Source organism: Meles meles, chromosome 6 (assembly GCF_922984935.1).
Source record: "Meles meles chromosome 6, mMelMel3.1 paternal haplotype, whole genome shotgun sequence".
In the NCBI taxonomy this organism is placed as follows: domain Eukaryota; kingdom Metazoa; phylum Chordata; class Mammalia; order Carnivora; family Mustelidae; genus Meles; species Meles meles.
The window spans coordinates 73,344,433-73,358,052 of NC_060071.1; the positions used below are offsets into that span (position 1 = coordinate 73,344,433).

General features: G+C 34.2%; 1 protein-coding gene across 1 annotated transcript in view; it reads right to left on the reverse strand.

Annotated features, from left to right (window-relative positions):
* TRPM7 (transient receptor potential cation channel subfamily M member 7) overlaps positions 1-13,620 on the reverse strand; it is a 116,477-nt gene that overhangs the window by 41,507 nt on the left and 61,350 nt on the right. The window contains exons 16-21 of the mRNA XM_046007338.1: positions 13,140-13,420; positions 10,838-11,066; positions 9,622-9,777; positions 9,375-9,518; positions 7,297-7,425; positions 4,798-5,076 (exon numbers count right to left, since the gene is read on the reverse strand). Of these exons, the coding sequence (XP_045863294.1) occupies positions 4,798-5,076; positions 7,297-7,425; positions 9,375-9,518; positions 9,622-9,777; positions 10,838-11,066; positions 13,140-13,420 (1,218 nt within the window). The remainder of the gene's footprint in view (positions 1-4,797; positions 5,077-7,296; positions 7,426-9,374; positions 9,519-9,621; positions 9,778-10,837; positions 11,067-13,139; positions 13,421-13,620) is intronic.

Sequence of the window (13,620 nt, forward strand, 5' to 3'; positions counted from 1 at the left end):
TTGCAATAAAATAACCTAAAAAATTATGACATTTACATAAATTTTTCAAACAAATATATAGTGAGAGTAGAAATGGAAGGCAGGAATGTGAAAGGTAAAGACCACAGTTTTGCTTTTTTTTTTCATTTTAAAATAACAAAATATTTATATGTAATTATTTAGACTTGATTCTTCATCTTAAAAATTCTTACAAATCTGCCTATTAATTTCCTTTTTAGAGTTGAGTCTCTGACTTGCAATCAAAGAATCCTAATACTCTCCAAGATTCAGTTTTCTTATTTGTAAAATAGTCAAATAATGCCTTCTTTGAGGGTTTAACATACATACTAAGAGAATGTATGCTGTCATAACAAGGTTTCAACAAAATCTTGGGATAAATTATTTTAAAAGGCAAATCATCAAAACATTATTCATGACATTTGAAATACTATAGAATCCAAGTATTTATCTATAATTAAACAAAAAGGCCAAGTCAAAAATTCTAAAATCATATTCAAATCTGTACTGAGGTATCCTAAAATTATTCAAAGTCTATGACTAACGATTCACAGAGGTCTCTGAATTTCACATCTTTCACATAAAGCCTATTTGAAAACCTTCCTTACACCTGATCTAAATTTAGTTAATTAAAAATATTTAAATATCCCATTTTCACATATATAAAATGAAGATTTCTATCTTGAATATACAGATACATGGAGTAAATGGGAAAAGGTTAGCATACACCATGCAGTTCTCCTAAGTGTGATCTTTATTAATGATATTAATAAAAGAATATTTCTTCTATTTTCATCTTTTGTATCTTTAAACTTTTCAAAGCTTTTTCTCTGATTAGAAATTCCCTGCTCAGGAAAAGTTCCTATTTGCCAAACTTTCAAATACCATATTCTTTGTGAAAGCCTTCATGACAGAAATAGGTACTATCTCATTAGTCTTCACACGAGTTCATCTTTCTGTAGCTATCTATCTGTTCACATGCTTGTCTTAGGTACTAAACTCTGAGTTCTACGAGGCTCTGCACCATGTTTTATTCATCTTTGTAGTTTCAGCTTAGTATAGTGCACAGCATATAACAGATACATAATGACAAACAAGGTTAAATTAATCTAGGAACCTACTATTATAAAATTCATCTCCTTTATTATTTAAAGGTATACTTTAATGAAGAATTTCTTACACTCTGCAGCACCTAGTTAAACGGATAATTAGAATATTAACCATTTTGAAAGTTCTAAAGGGGGTAGAAAAAGAAAATGGCCTAGGAGAAACAGAAAATGATGTGATAAATGACTGGCTGAAGAGGGAAAAGACAAATAATCCTGGTGGAGGATAGTTCTAAAGATCACAGATAAAGAAGAAAATGAAATATATATTCGAACTCCTCATAACTTAGATGGGAAAACTGGCAGGAGTGCTGGGAGCATGTGGAGAGACAAGATTCAGATGAAAATCCAGACAGCTTCTATTTCTTACTTCTGGCTTCTCCCTACTTTCCCAATTTCCATCTTTTATTATTATGGTTGTTCACTTCTGTATTTCCTATACCTCTAATTTACTATATACTACCATTACATTAACCTGATGCCACTAAATCACTAAATAATCTGGTAGGCAACGAAAGCTGGAGCACCTCTTTGTTGCTAAAACTAATTTTTTTTAAAGACTTTATTCATTTATTTGACAGAGAGAGATCACAAGTAAGTAGTCAGAGAGACAGGCATAGAAAGAGGGGGAAGCAGGCTCCCTGCTGAGGCTTGATCCTAGGACCCTGAGACCGTGACCTGAGCTGAAGGCAGAGGCTTAACCCAGGCACCCTGCTAAAACTAATTCTTTCCCACAAGCCTAAATCCCCTAACTTTTCCTGCAAACACCACAACTTTATGAAAGAATATAAAATGGATAAATAATGAGTACTTCTCTGAAATGACAAATAGTAAACCAGTAATTCTCGATCGGGGAAACAGAGGATACATTCTACTAGAAGGGAAATGTGTAGCCTGAAAAGCAAATAATTAAACTTCATTACTTAGAAAACTTTTAAAAAATCCTATTTTGATAATGGTAATAATCCTTTGAGCTAGTGGGATTATTCAGAAGGAAAATTTAAATTAAAAGACAAAGATTTTCCACAATTAAGGAAAAGGGTTTCAGAAACTCTAGGAATAGACTTTATATTAAAAGGGGGCAGATCTTTAAAAAAAAAATTGAGAAACAGCACATATAACGAGTCTACTTTGATAAAGCTATTATATACATTTATTTGTGTGGAGTTTAACACACAAGCATGTATTCCTGTATGTCTTGAAGGATGGAAAAAGTATATGCCACACTGTTAACAGTGGATGCCTCTGGACAGTAGTTTGTATTTACTAAAATTTTCTACAATGAATAAATTTAGAATAAGAAAGGAAAAGTTACTTTTACAAAAACAATAATATAGGGAAGCCTGGACGGCTCAGTCTGTTGAGCGTCTGCCTTTGGCCTGGATCATGATCCCAGGATCATGGGATCAAGTCCCACATCAGGCTCCTTGCTCAGCGGGAAGTCTGCTTCTCCCCCTGCCTGCCACTCCCCCTGCTTGTGCGCTCTCTCCCCCTCTGACAAATAAAATGAAAACAAACAATAGTATAATAGTATTTGCCTTTTTGACCACTGGAAACTGAAAGCAATTTACGGCAGAAGTAAGGACAACACACTTTAGATTTTTCCGTTCAATGCATAAGAAATTATACATTAAACCTGACATTTACATTAAAAACAAGAACAACAACAACAACACCCTGCCAATAAGAAAGCAAGATATTGGACATATTATATCAGGAAAAGATGTTCTGGCTGTAACTTTAAAAAATGGTTTGAATCAGTGAAGATAGGAGGAAAGAGGAACCTAAAAACATAAACCACCACAGGTAGTATTGTTTAGCTAGCATTATCTTGCAAACACATAATAATGAAACAAAGATTAGCGTGGGGAACCTGAGCCCAGCAAAAGAAACACTTGGGAGATTTTTCTCAGTCTCTCCCCAAGGACTGAAAATCATCATCTAACAAATAATCTGACTAGCTGCTTTCAGCATCCATGCACTGAAAAACTATCTGAAATAGTAAGGGAAGATAAAGAAATGTCAACTCACTTCTCCTACGGAAAAGAAAAATCAAATTTGGTGGAGGGAAAACTCTTCAGTGGTTTCCCCTATATTTTCCTTTCCTAAGGTCCCAGTTTTCAGCATTTTGTGTTATCCAGGCTAGGCCCTTTTATCGAATTTGACAGCTAACCAACAACTCCTTATCACAAAAGAAGCTCCAGTCAGGTTGTGCCTTTTTACTCCTATCTATCTTAAGCTTTCAAAGAACAGATCATATCCCGCTACTTTAATAAAAGCATCCAGATTTATCTTGTTCCATGAATCCCTATGTCCCCTATTCACTAATTTCATCAATAAACCACATGGATAGTTTACTAATGCCATATAAAATCTCCTAAAAATACTTATGTAGCACAAGCTCCAAACTAGATTATACAGTTATTTACAATAACTACAGGACTGGTAAAATCAAAAAGGAGAAATGTAATTTCACAAAGTTCAGAGGCACTATCCTAATAATTATTATACTATCTTGCACAAGAGTGAGAATAAAATAAACATTAAAAACTACTTGAAGGAAGATTACAGATTTTAAAATTTATAATCTGCTGCTAAGCATGTAAAATTAAGAGAAATCAACCTATTAAAGCACAATGAACGTTCATTATTTTTATGTCTTTTTTTCCAGACACGGGTCCTACTCCAAGGAGTTTATAGTCTAGAAAAGTACATAAATAATCTAGTAAAAAATAGTTTAAAATATGGTTAGACACAGAGATAAATACTCTGTAGAGGAGGAACATAGGTCCCATAAAACTTCAAAGCATATAAACTTCATCTAGTGGGAAAGGACCAAAAAAGCTCTCCCCAAAACAAAAATTATGTTGAAAATGTGATCTATATGTAACCGAAAGAGTTAATGATCTGAGTGCTCGCTTCGGCAGCACATATACTAAAATTGGAAAGAGTTAATGATCTGAGTGTAGATGAGGGTAGTCATTCCTGGCAGAAAGAAGAACATGAGTTTATGGTACCTTGGTAGGGTATATGTTAAAGAAAACATAGAAAGGCCTGTGTGACTATAGCATAGATCAGAGGTCAAAAATGGTAAGAGACGACACTTTAAAAGAAAGCAAAGATGTTCCTATTGGAAAAATAAAGAAAAGCAACAGTCAAACTGGGCAGAACTCATGGATTTCATTAAGTATACTGATATCTAGGGGTAATGTGGAAGCGTAAGATTTTTTTAAGAAGGGAAGTAACATACTCAGATATGCATTTTGAAATTACTATAGATGTAATGTAGACTGAAGATAGGCCACAGTGGTTGTGAGTAAACAGATTTTACTAGATTGCTGCAGGTGCCAGATGACTAGGGTAGTGTTAGTAAAGATTAAAATAACTTCACAAATGGTAGCTAACAAATTTGTATTTTTGCATTCTGATCTCAAATAGCCCTAGAAAGTAGCACTTAAAAATTAAGACATTTTAAGATAAAACGAATAAAATATGGTTTTCTTAATCTTATCCCATCACATATTTTCTTCAAAAATCAGTTATCTTGAGGACTGGCCAATTTGAAGTATGAAGCAAATAAACATGAAATACCATACTCTAGTTCAAATAAAACTATGTTAAGGACAGATTTTTAAGATTTCAAGAAAAAAAAATCAATAAACCCATGAGTATTATCAGATACCTCTCAACTTACCATTTTTCCAATCATCATTACATAAGGTCCTGCCTGTTGATTTACAGCTAGAAAATCTAGCAAACGCACATACCAAAATATTATGTTAAGACAGTAAATTAATCTTCCAGCAACAAAAACATGATTATCATATGCATTCTCAAAGTTCCATTTTGCCCCAAATCTTAGTCCAAATCCAATGAAGAAAGAAATTATGGCAATTGTATCACTGATATTGAAGTAATCACTAAACCACACTTTAATCTTCTGGCTTATTTTTCCAGCTTCAGACATAAAGATCTACAGGTTTAAAAAAAAAAAAAAAGAAAAAAGAAATTAAACTGAATTATTTAAGAAATCAATTTCTTCCTATTAAAACATGTATCAGCATTCAATTATAATATCACAGTAGAATTTTATATATCTTTTAGTATTTCAAAGTATTTTTGTATTTAAGATTTTATTTGAGAGAAAGAAAGAGTCAGCATGGCCGGAGTGGACAAGGGAGAAGCAGACGGCCCGCCGAGCAGGGAGCCCAAGTCAGGGCTCGATCCCAGATGACCTGAACCAAAGGCAGACACTTTAACCAAATAAGCCACCCAAGCACCCTTCAAAGTATTTATTTAAACTGAAGTACAGTTAACACACGTTAGTGTGAAACATTAGTTGCAGATACACAACACAGTGATTCAACAATTCTATATATTATACTCTGTTCATAAGTACAGCTACTATCTGTTACCATACAATGCTATCACAATACCACTGGCTCTATATTCCTTGTGCTGTATCTTTCATCCCTGGAACTTATTCATTCCGTAACTAAACACCTGTGCTACCCACTCCCCTTTATCCACTGTACCCATTCTCCTCTCCGCCTTCCCCACAATCATTTTGTTCTCTGTATTTATAGGGCTGTTTCTGCTTTTGTTTCTTAAAGCTCACATATAAATTAAACCATATAGTATTTGTCAAAGTACGTTTGATTATCTTGGGATCTGATGGTATATTTGATCACTAAAACAATTCAGTAAGGTATCAGAGACAGATACTTCTATATCCTCATTCTACATACTTGTGTGTGTGTGTGTGTGTGTGTGTGTGTATACCCACAAATAAATGACCTATTCAACTGAAGTCCTTCTACTAAGAAGCTGAAAATCTTAAACTAGACAGAGCTCTCTAGAAAGTGAGATACTTCTGAAAGTTGTTTTATTTTTCATTGAAACAACAGGATATCCTGAGAGGCTCTTCCAAAGGTGTCTTATTTACAGAAAGCAAACAACTCGATGGTTAAAGTATCTGTACTTATCTCTTCTCTTGAATATAAAAATTAAAAATTTGCATTGCTTGGGTGGCTCAGTCAGTTGAGTGGCCGAATCTTGATTTTAGCTCAGGTCATGATCTCACGGTTATGAGATCAAGCCCCTTGCTGGGTTCCACACTCAGCGGGTAGTCTGCTTGAGTTTCTCTACCTCTGCTCCTTTTCCCACTCACGCTTGCTCTGTCTCAAATAAATAAATCTTTTTAAAAAATTTAAAATTTCTTCTTTGTGGGGAATGGTAATACATTAATAGATTCAAAATCACAGTGTATATAAAAATAAGCACTGAAAAGTCTCCCTTCCATTCTTCTTCCTTTAGCCAATTAACTTCCCTTCACACTAAAGGCAACCAGTTGTTACAATCTAATGAGTCCTTGTATAACTCTTTTCTGAATATGCATTTAAAAAATTATTTGAAACTTTTTTTAATCATTTAATAATTTAATGTTTTAAACATGTTGGTAAAACAACAGATTTCATAAACATATAAACCATGGCACTCAAAGGAATTAAAAATGCATAATAAACTATTTAAGAAGACAAATTCTTAAGACACCCAAGTGGAAGGAAGTACAAGGCTTTCACTTGTTTTTACAACATAATGTATTCTCTAAATCTACAGCAAAGACATGAAATAATTCAGAAGTATTTAAGTCAATGTGTTATAAAACTGTAGTTATGCAGTTAATAGCTTGAATAAAAAGTATAAACATTGAAGGAAAAAAGAATTTTTCAAAATCAAGATGTTAGAAAATTTAAACTGAAAACTGTGATAGACAGGAATCTAAATCTAAATGACAATTCAATAGGCAATACAGCACACTTCAGTGGGATATTTAATATAACAGCAAAGTAAAAACCAATTTATAATTTACCTACCTGATTGGCTATATGTGTAATTAATACTTTCTGAAGAGTGACGAAGAGCATTAATATAAATGTTGAGGAAGCAAAACATAAAACATATCTAGGCTATGTTTCTGAGACAAATCATCAACTTTGTAACTGACAAAGTTAATTTACTAGTCTCTATTCTTATGCTGTAATTTTTAGAATATCAAAAATAAACATGTTATACACTTCTGCGTTATCACCTACTGATTATGAATAACACATACACATACCCACATATATGTCAAAAACCAAACACCCTCCCTCTATACAGTAAGTAACCGGTACAAAAACTACAGACATACCTCACGGACTTTCTCAATAGCATAGGTAAAAATATAAGCAATAACAATCCATTCTTGAACTGAAGGTAATCGTTCCATTTGTACAAGAACTACAAATGTATAAAGCATCAGAAATCCTAAGTATGCCAACTAGAAAAACACAAAATATGAATATTAATTACACGATAAAATTTTTTACTATCAAAATTTTCAATCCAACACACAAAAGAGAGACTAAATAAACCCCTGTGAACTATCTCCAAGCTTCATTCATTAAATCAGTTTTAGAAGTGCCTGGGTGGCTCAGTCAGTTTAAGAATCTGGTTCTTGGTTCTTGGTTCTGGCTCAGGTCATGATCTCAGGGTTATGAGAAGAACTTCATGCTTGCGGTGGAGTCTTCGCTCTCCCTCTGCCCCTCCCCCTGCTCATGTGTGCTCTCTCTCTAAAATAAATAAAGTCTTAAAAAAAAGTTTTACAAGTAACTTCAGTGCAGAAACTGCATTTATCAATCAAAATATAAATGGTTCCTGGAGCAGAACACTATGATGTTCAAGAACTTTGATGACTTTTTAGTATTTCCTATAAGAAGAATTTTATAATAAAATATTTATGTTCTCAGCATAGTTCATATAATTCAATTTAATTTATACTACACCTAAAGTATCACATTAAGTGTACTAAAGAACTTCATCACCATCATCATCAAGAAACACATACTACCTGCTTCCTCCTTCCTCCAATCAAATACTATTCCCAGACCAATTTTAGTATATGTGCTGCTGAGGAAAGCACACAACTGGTATTCTCCTAAATCCTAGTCAATGAGGTTGAATCTCAAGAAATAAAAACAGATATGGAAAGCATTTTCCCTAGGTACGGGAACATACCACCTTTGATACTCTCAACAAAAAAGATTATTCTATGTAAGCTCTATGTATAATAACATCTGAAGAGTTATTTTGTTTCAGAGGAAAACCCAGATTTGTCTACCCTTGGACAACTGTACCTAAGAATCCTCTCATCAGTCTCCTTACCTCTACCAGCGTTAAAACAACAATGTTAGTGATTTAAGCTATGGCAAGGCAGGGCAGGACACTCCAATAAATAAGAAAAGAGAAATTTCTATTTGGTCAACAGGACTGTTCTTCTTTTTTTAAAACCTTATTTAGTTATTTGAGAGAGTGTGAGCGACAGAGAGCGAGCATGTGCATACAAGCCAGGGGAGAGGCAAAGGGAAAGAGAGAAGCAGACTCCCTGCAGAGCAGGAAGCCTGACATGGGACTCCATCCCAGGACCCTGAGATAATGACCTGAGCCAAAGGCAGGCGCTTAACCGTCTGAGTCACCCAGATGCCCCAGGCCCATTTTTAAATTCACATGAATGCAAACATGATGAAAATGAAAACAAAATACTAAGAAAATACATAACTTAAGAATTTTTCTGGGAAGGGGAATAAAACCTCATTCGTTAAAAGCTGGGGCTAATCTCATGTTTCCTGAGATTAGTCCATCCCCCATGGACTATGTACTCTTAGATCTAGGAGAAAAAAACCGTTCTTCCACAGAACAAAAGAAGAGCCAATTAAGGGTCGGATATAATATGTACCATAATATGATTAAGGAAATAAGCTATTATGCCACTGATAAACTTCATGAATGATCCAGATTATTTTTTACCTTCAAATTAACACTGCAAAAAGGTTCATTTCAAAAATTTACACATTCTCTGCAAAATCCTAAAGCACAAAGATATATCAATGTCTCCTCTGATTAATCCTCACCAATGTTATTGGTCGATCTGATAGATATGATTTGTATTTGATACCTGCTTACAAAGGCATATGGTTATCACATTTCTGTTTAGTCAATTTCTAGTTCCAATCAGAATTAAGATTTGTTAGCATTTATCATTATATATAATGGCAACTGGAATAAAACTAAGTTAAACTTATGCTCTTTTAAGTGGAAAATGGCTTGTCAATGATCTAAGTGATCAAGATGATCTAAATGATCAAGATATATATCGACTTTAGAACAAGGTACCTTAAAGCTTTCCTTTAAAAACATTATGCTCATAAACTTAAAAAACATATAACATACCGTATTAAACCAGAATTTTACAATTGGTGCATGATAAAAGGCATAGAATTTTCTTGTAATGGGAAGCTTTTTTGATTTTATTTGTATTTCCATTTCATTCTTTCCTTCATTACTGTCCAATATTCTTACTTCTTTAAACACTTCCTAAAATAAAAATAACACTTATCATATATTTATTCACAAAATATATATTTATATATAAATATGTATATATTTATATTTACTTAAAAATATTTTTCCTCCTTACCATGGGAATCTCTTCTGCTATGTTTTGAAAGTTGTTTTCGCTATCTTCCATTGTCATTTGATGGGCATCTTGAGATTGTGGAATATGAGACATCTCAGCCTTTGTTTTATATTCCAGCATTAATATGGCAGGTGGAACTAAAATGCTTAGTATGACCTAAAAATTTTAGAAACATTTTTAAGTTTACATTTTAAAATTAATTAGCTTCAAGAATAAGAAGGTATTAAATATTTTGATTGTTAGCCAGTCTGCCCCTGTTAGTACAGGAAAAACGAAGAACTTAATTTTTATACTTGCATATAATATTTAAAGAGGCCCAGGTTGAATTGATTTAAGGAGTAACAAAACAGCTGAGCACTATGATGTGAGGATACAGAAAAGATCTAATAATTATTTGTTCAGAAAATACATTTTTGTTTAAAGAAAATTCAAGCCTTATGAAGTTACTATGTGCATCATTTTATCCTAAATCTCTTTGCAACTGTTCCATGTCATCACGTTTACTCAGCTTGTGCCTCTAAAAACAAAGAGGTTTATTTGTAAAATTTTATGTTATTACCTGCATAATCCTAAAGCATAAAGAAATTATAATTGAGTATCAGGATTTATACTGGTTAATCTTTCACCATTATTTTTATTAGACGATCAGTACTTGTTATCTACTTACAATGGTTAAACCACTTGCCTGATTTCTGCGTTCTACATCTCTGTACCTTATTTAAGATATAAGATAATGAAAAGCAAAGTTTAAAGTAGTATCTCTCACTATCATGAAACCAAAAGTACCAGCCAACATTTTACCCAAATTCTTAACCATCAAAACTACACATATCCAATATACTTTATGTAAATTATTTAAGAAAAAAGTAACAAATTATTAAGTTAGCAGACAGGAGCCCGATTTTAGAATTTGGAAATCATCTTTTCATAAAGAAGCAACTTTTTTTCATGGCTGCTCAGGGCTGTAAATACCAATACTTCCTTTGTTGTCCTCATGCTTCTGGCTCAGAGAGGGGCAATAATCATACATCATATCTGAAGAGGATTCAGAGTGAAGAACAGAAGGAAAAAAGAGGCTACTTTATGCCACCAGAGATAAAATGCCAACACTGCCACCGCCAGAACCCTCATAAATCAAGGCATTTTACTATGTATCTGGGCTAATTCCTCTTTTTATCTAATCACATACTTTATATAAAATGTTTCTAAGTTATACCTTGTACCAGGAATTTTTCCTCATATTCAGCCTTCCCATCCACATATCAGATAACAACATCTGTGTACAGGTGTGCGCTACAAAAGGTCTAAGTCTTGAAGACACTGCTAACTTGAGGCAGGTGGAATTACTCCAGTTTTTCAGTTCATAAGTGAGCAATTTCATAGCCATGGTTTCATCTTGTCTGAAGGATTGTTCTAGTAATTCAACTGCTAGTTGACCAAAATCACTATCAAAAGATAAAAGCCAAAACATTCGTATTACCAAACTGCAGTTTTAGATGCTATTTTTATACAATTTCATAACATTTTATATTTAATATTTATATTTAATATAATAACATTTACATTTAATATTTTGACATACACTCAGGGAATTATAAGGCATTAGAATCATAGTGGCTCTGCTTCCAGATATCTATTACTACGCAGATGTCACAAAATATTAAAATATGTCACATTAAGAACAAGCCTGAAGGGGCGCCTGGGTGGCTCAGTGGATTAAGCCGCTGCCTTCGGCTCAGGTCATGATCTCAGGGTCCTGGGATCGAGCCCCGCATCGGGCTCTCTGCTCTGCAGGGAGCCTGCTTCCTCCTCTCTCTCTGCCTGCCTCTCTGCCTACTTGTGATCTCTCTCTCTGTCAAATAAATAAATAAAATCTTTAAAAAAAAAAAAAAAGAACAAGCCTGAAAAGGTAGACTACAGAGCATTTTCCATTGGTCTTGGAAATAAAACTCCAGTCTCACAGGAAACCCAAACAGACAATGTGAAGCTGCTCTCTACAAAAACTCTTATCTATATAGTATTTCAAATACAGGGGTGCCCAGGTGTTCAGTTGGTTAGATATCTGCCTCAGGCTTGGGTCCCAGGGTCCTGGGATGCAGCCCCGTGTCGTCAGGGATGCTGCTTCTCCCTCTCCTTCCCACTTGTGTTCTCTCTCACTACGTCTGTTGCCATCTCTCTCTCTCAAATAAATAAATAGATAAATAAAATCTTTTTTTTTAAAGATTTTTTATTTATTTATTTGATAGAGAGAGATCACAAGTAGATAGAGAGACAGGCAGAGAGAGAGAGAGGGAAGCAGGCTCCCTGCCGAGCAGAGAGCCCGATGCGGGACTCGATCCCAGGACCCCGAGATCATGACCTGAGCCGAAGGCAGCAGCTTAACCCACTGAGCCACCCAGGTGCCCCTAAATAAAATCTTTTAAAAAATAAATTATAAATAAAAGAGGTTTGGTACCCAGCAGAAAGAAAAATGTAAATAGACACTAATCTAATCATAAAAAATATCTGAATCTTAGATCCTCAGAGTTAAATGATCATAAGATCCCTGCTTGAGTTGATTTTATTTATATATTTGACACAGAGAAAGAGAGAGAGAGACAGAGAGAGAGAGAGTGTGTACAAACAGGGGGAGCAGTAGAGGGAGAGGGAGAAGCAGGTTCTCCACTGAGCAGGAAGTCCAATATGAGGCTTGATTCCAGAATCATGACCTGAGCTGAAGGCAGATGCTTAACTGACTAAGCCACCCAGGCACCCCTCTCTGCTTGAGTTATTTTCAGTAATAACACTAACTCTCTTCCAAAGACAGCCCATTTTGGGAGAGGTAAGTCCTACTGTCTATCATTAAGTTTCCTACAAACCATCTTTCCAGCTTAATATTCATTATTACCCTAAGTGTAAACATCTGTGAACTGTTCTACTCTTCCATAGATGTACATCCACCTTCTGAAATGACCTTCCGGTTGAATTCAATTCATTTCCTTAGAACACAGCTCAAAAACCTTACTTTCTTCTTTTCCTTACCACTTCAAATGGAACTTTTAATCTAATTAATTGCTAGTATGTGCAATTATTAAAACTGACTTCTGGCATTTCTTCTTTCTTGCCAAAATATTTAACTCTTGAGTTGTAACCAATAACTTCTATTTACACGCATAAATAGAAATGTTTCCTTCTGAATTTTAACAATTACCTAATAAATTTTGGGGTGCCTGGGTGGCTCAGTCAGTTAAGCTTCCAACTCCCAATTTTTGGCTTAGGTCATGATCTCAGGGTTGGAAGATCAAGCCCAAGACTCACCCTAGTCCATGCCCCAGTGAGAAGCCTGCTGAAGATATATCTTCCTCTCCCTCTCCCCGTTCCCCTCAATAAGAAAAATAAATAAAAATTACCTAATACATTTTAATTGTGCCAATAAAATTATACCTATATATATATCCATTTATTGCATGACACTATAACCTCCACTTAAACATGATCTTGTATTTCTTAAATGTTTGAAATCATAAAATATAACTTACTTAGAATACTGTTTCAATTCCTCTGAAGTATCATCTACAAGGTCACTCTGCTTTGCTTCATATGCCATTGAACGATAGATCTTACAGGCAACTAATGCTTTAGCCATTGATTCTTCACCATGCTGCCATAAAAACCGGGCCATGACCTGTCTCTTCATAAGGCAAGCCCAAATTAACAGTTCATTAAGTGGATAAGGAAAGCGCTTGGTTTCTGGATCATCAATATCTACAATTTCATCTTTGGCTCTCTTCTTCTTTCCTTCTTCAACAGCTGTATCAATCTTCAAGGAAAAACAAATTTAAGATTCATTATAATAAGGCCATATGACATTAATGTGAGAATTTTTATAAAGTCTCCTTTATATATTGTCTTCAACTTCATATAACTGCACAAATCAAAATGGTATAAATTTTATATACTTTATTACAGCTCAGGTTTTATAGAAATGGTATTTCTAAAAAAAAGAAAAAAATCACTTTA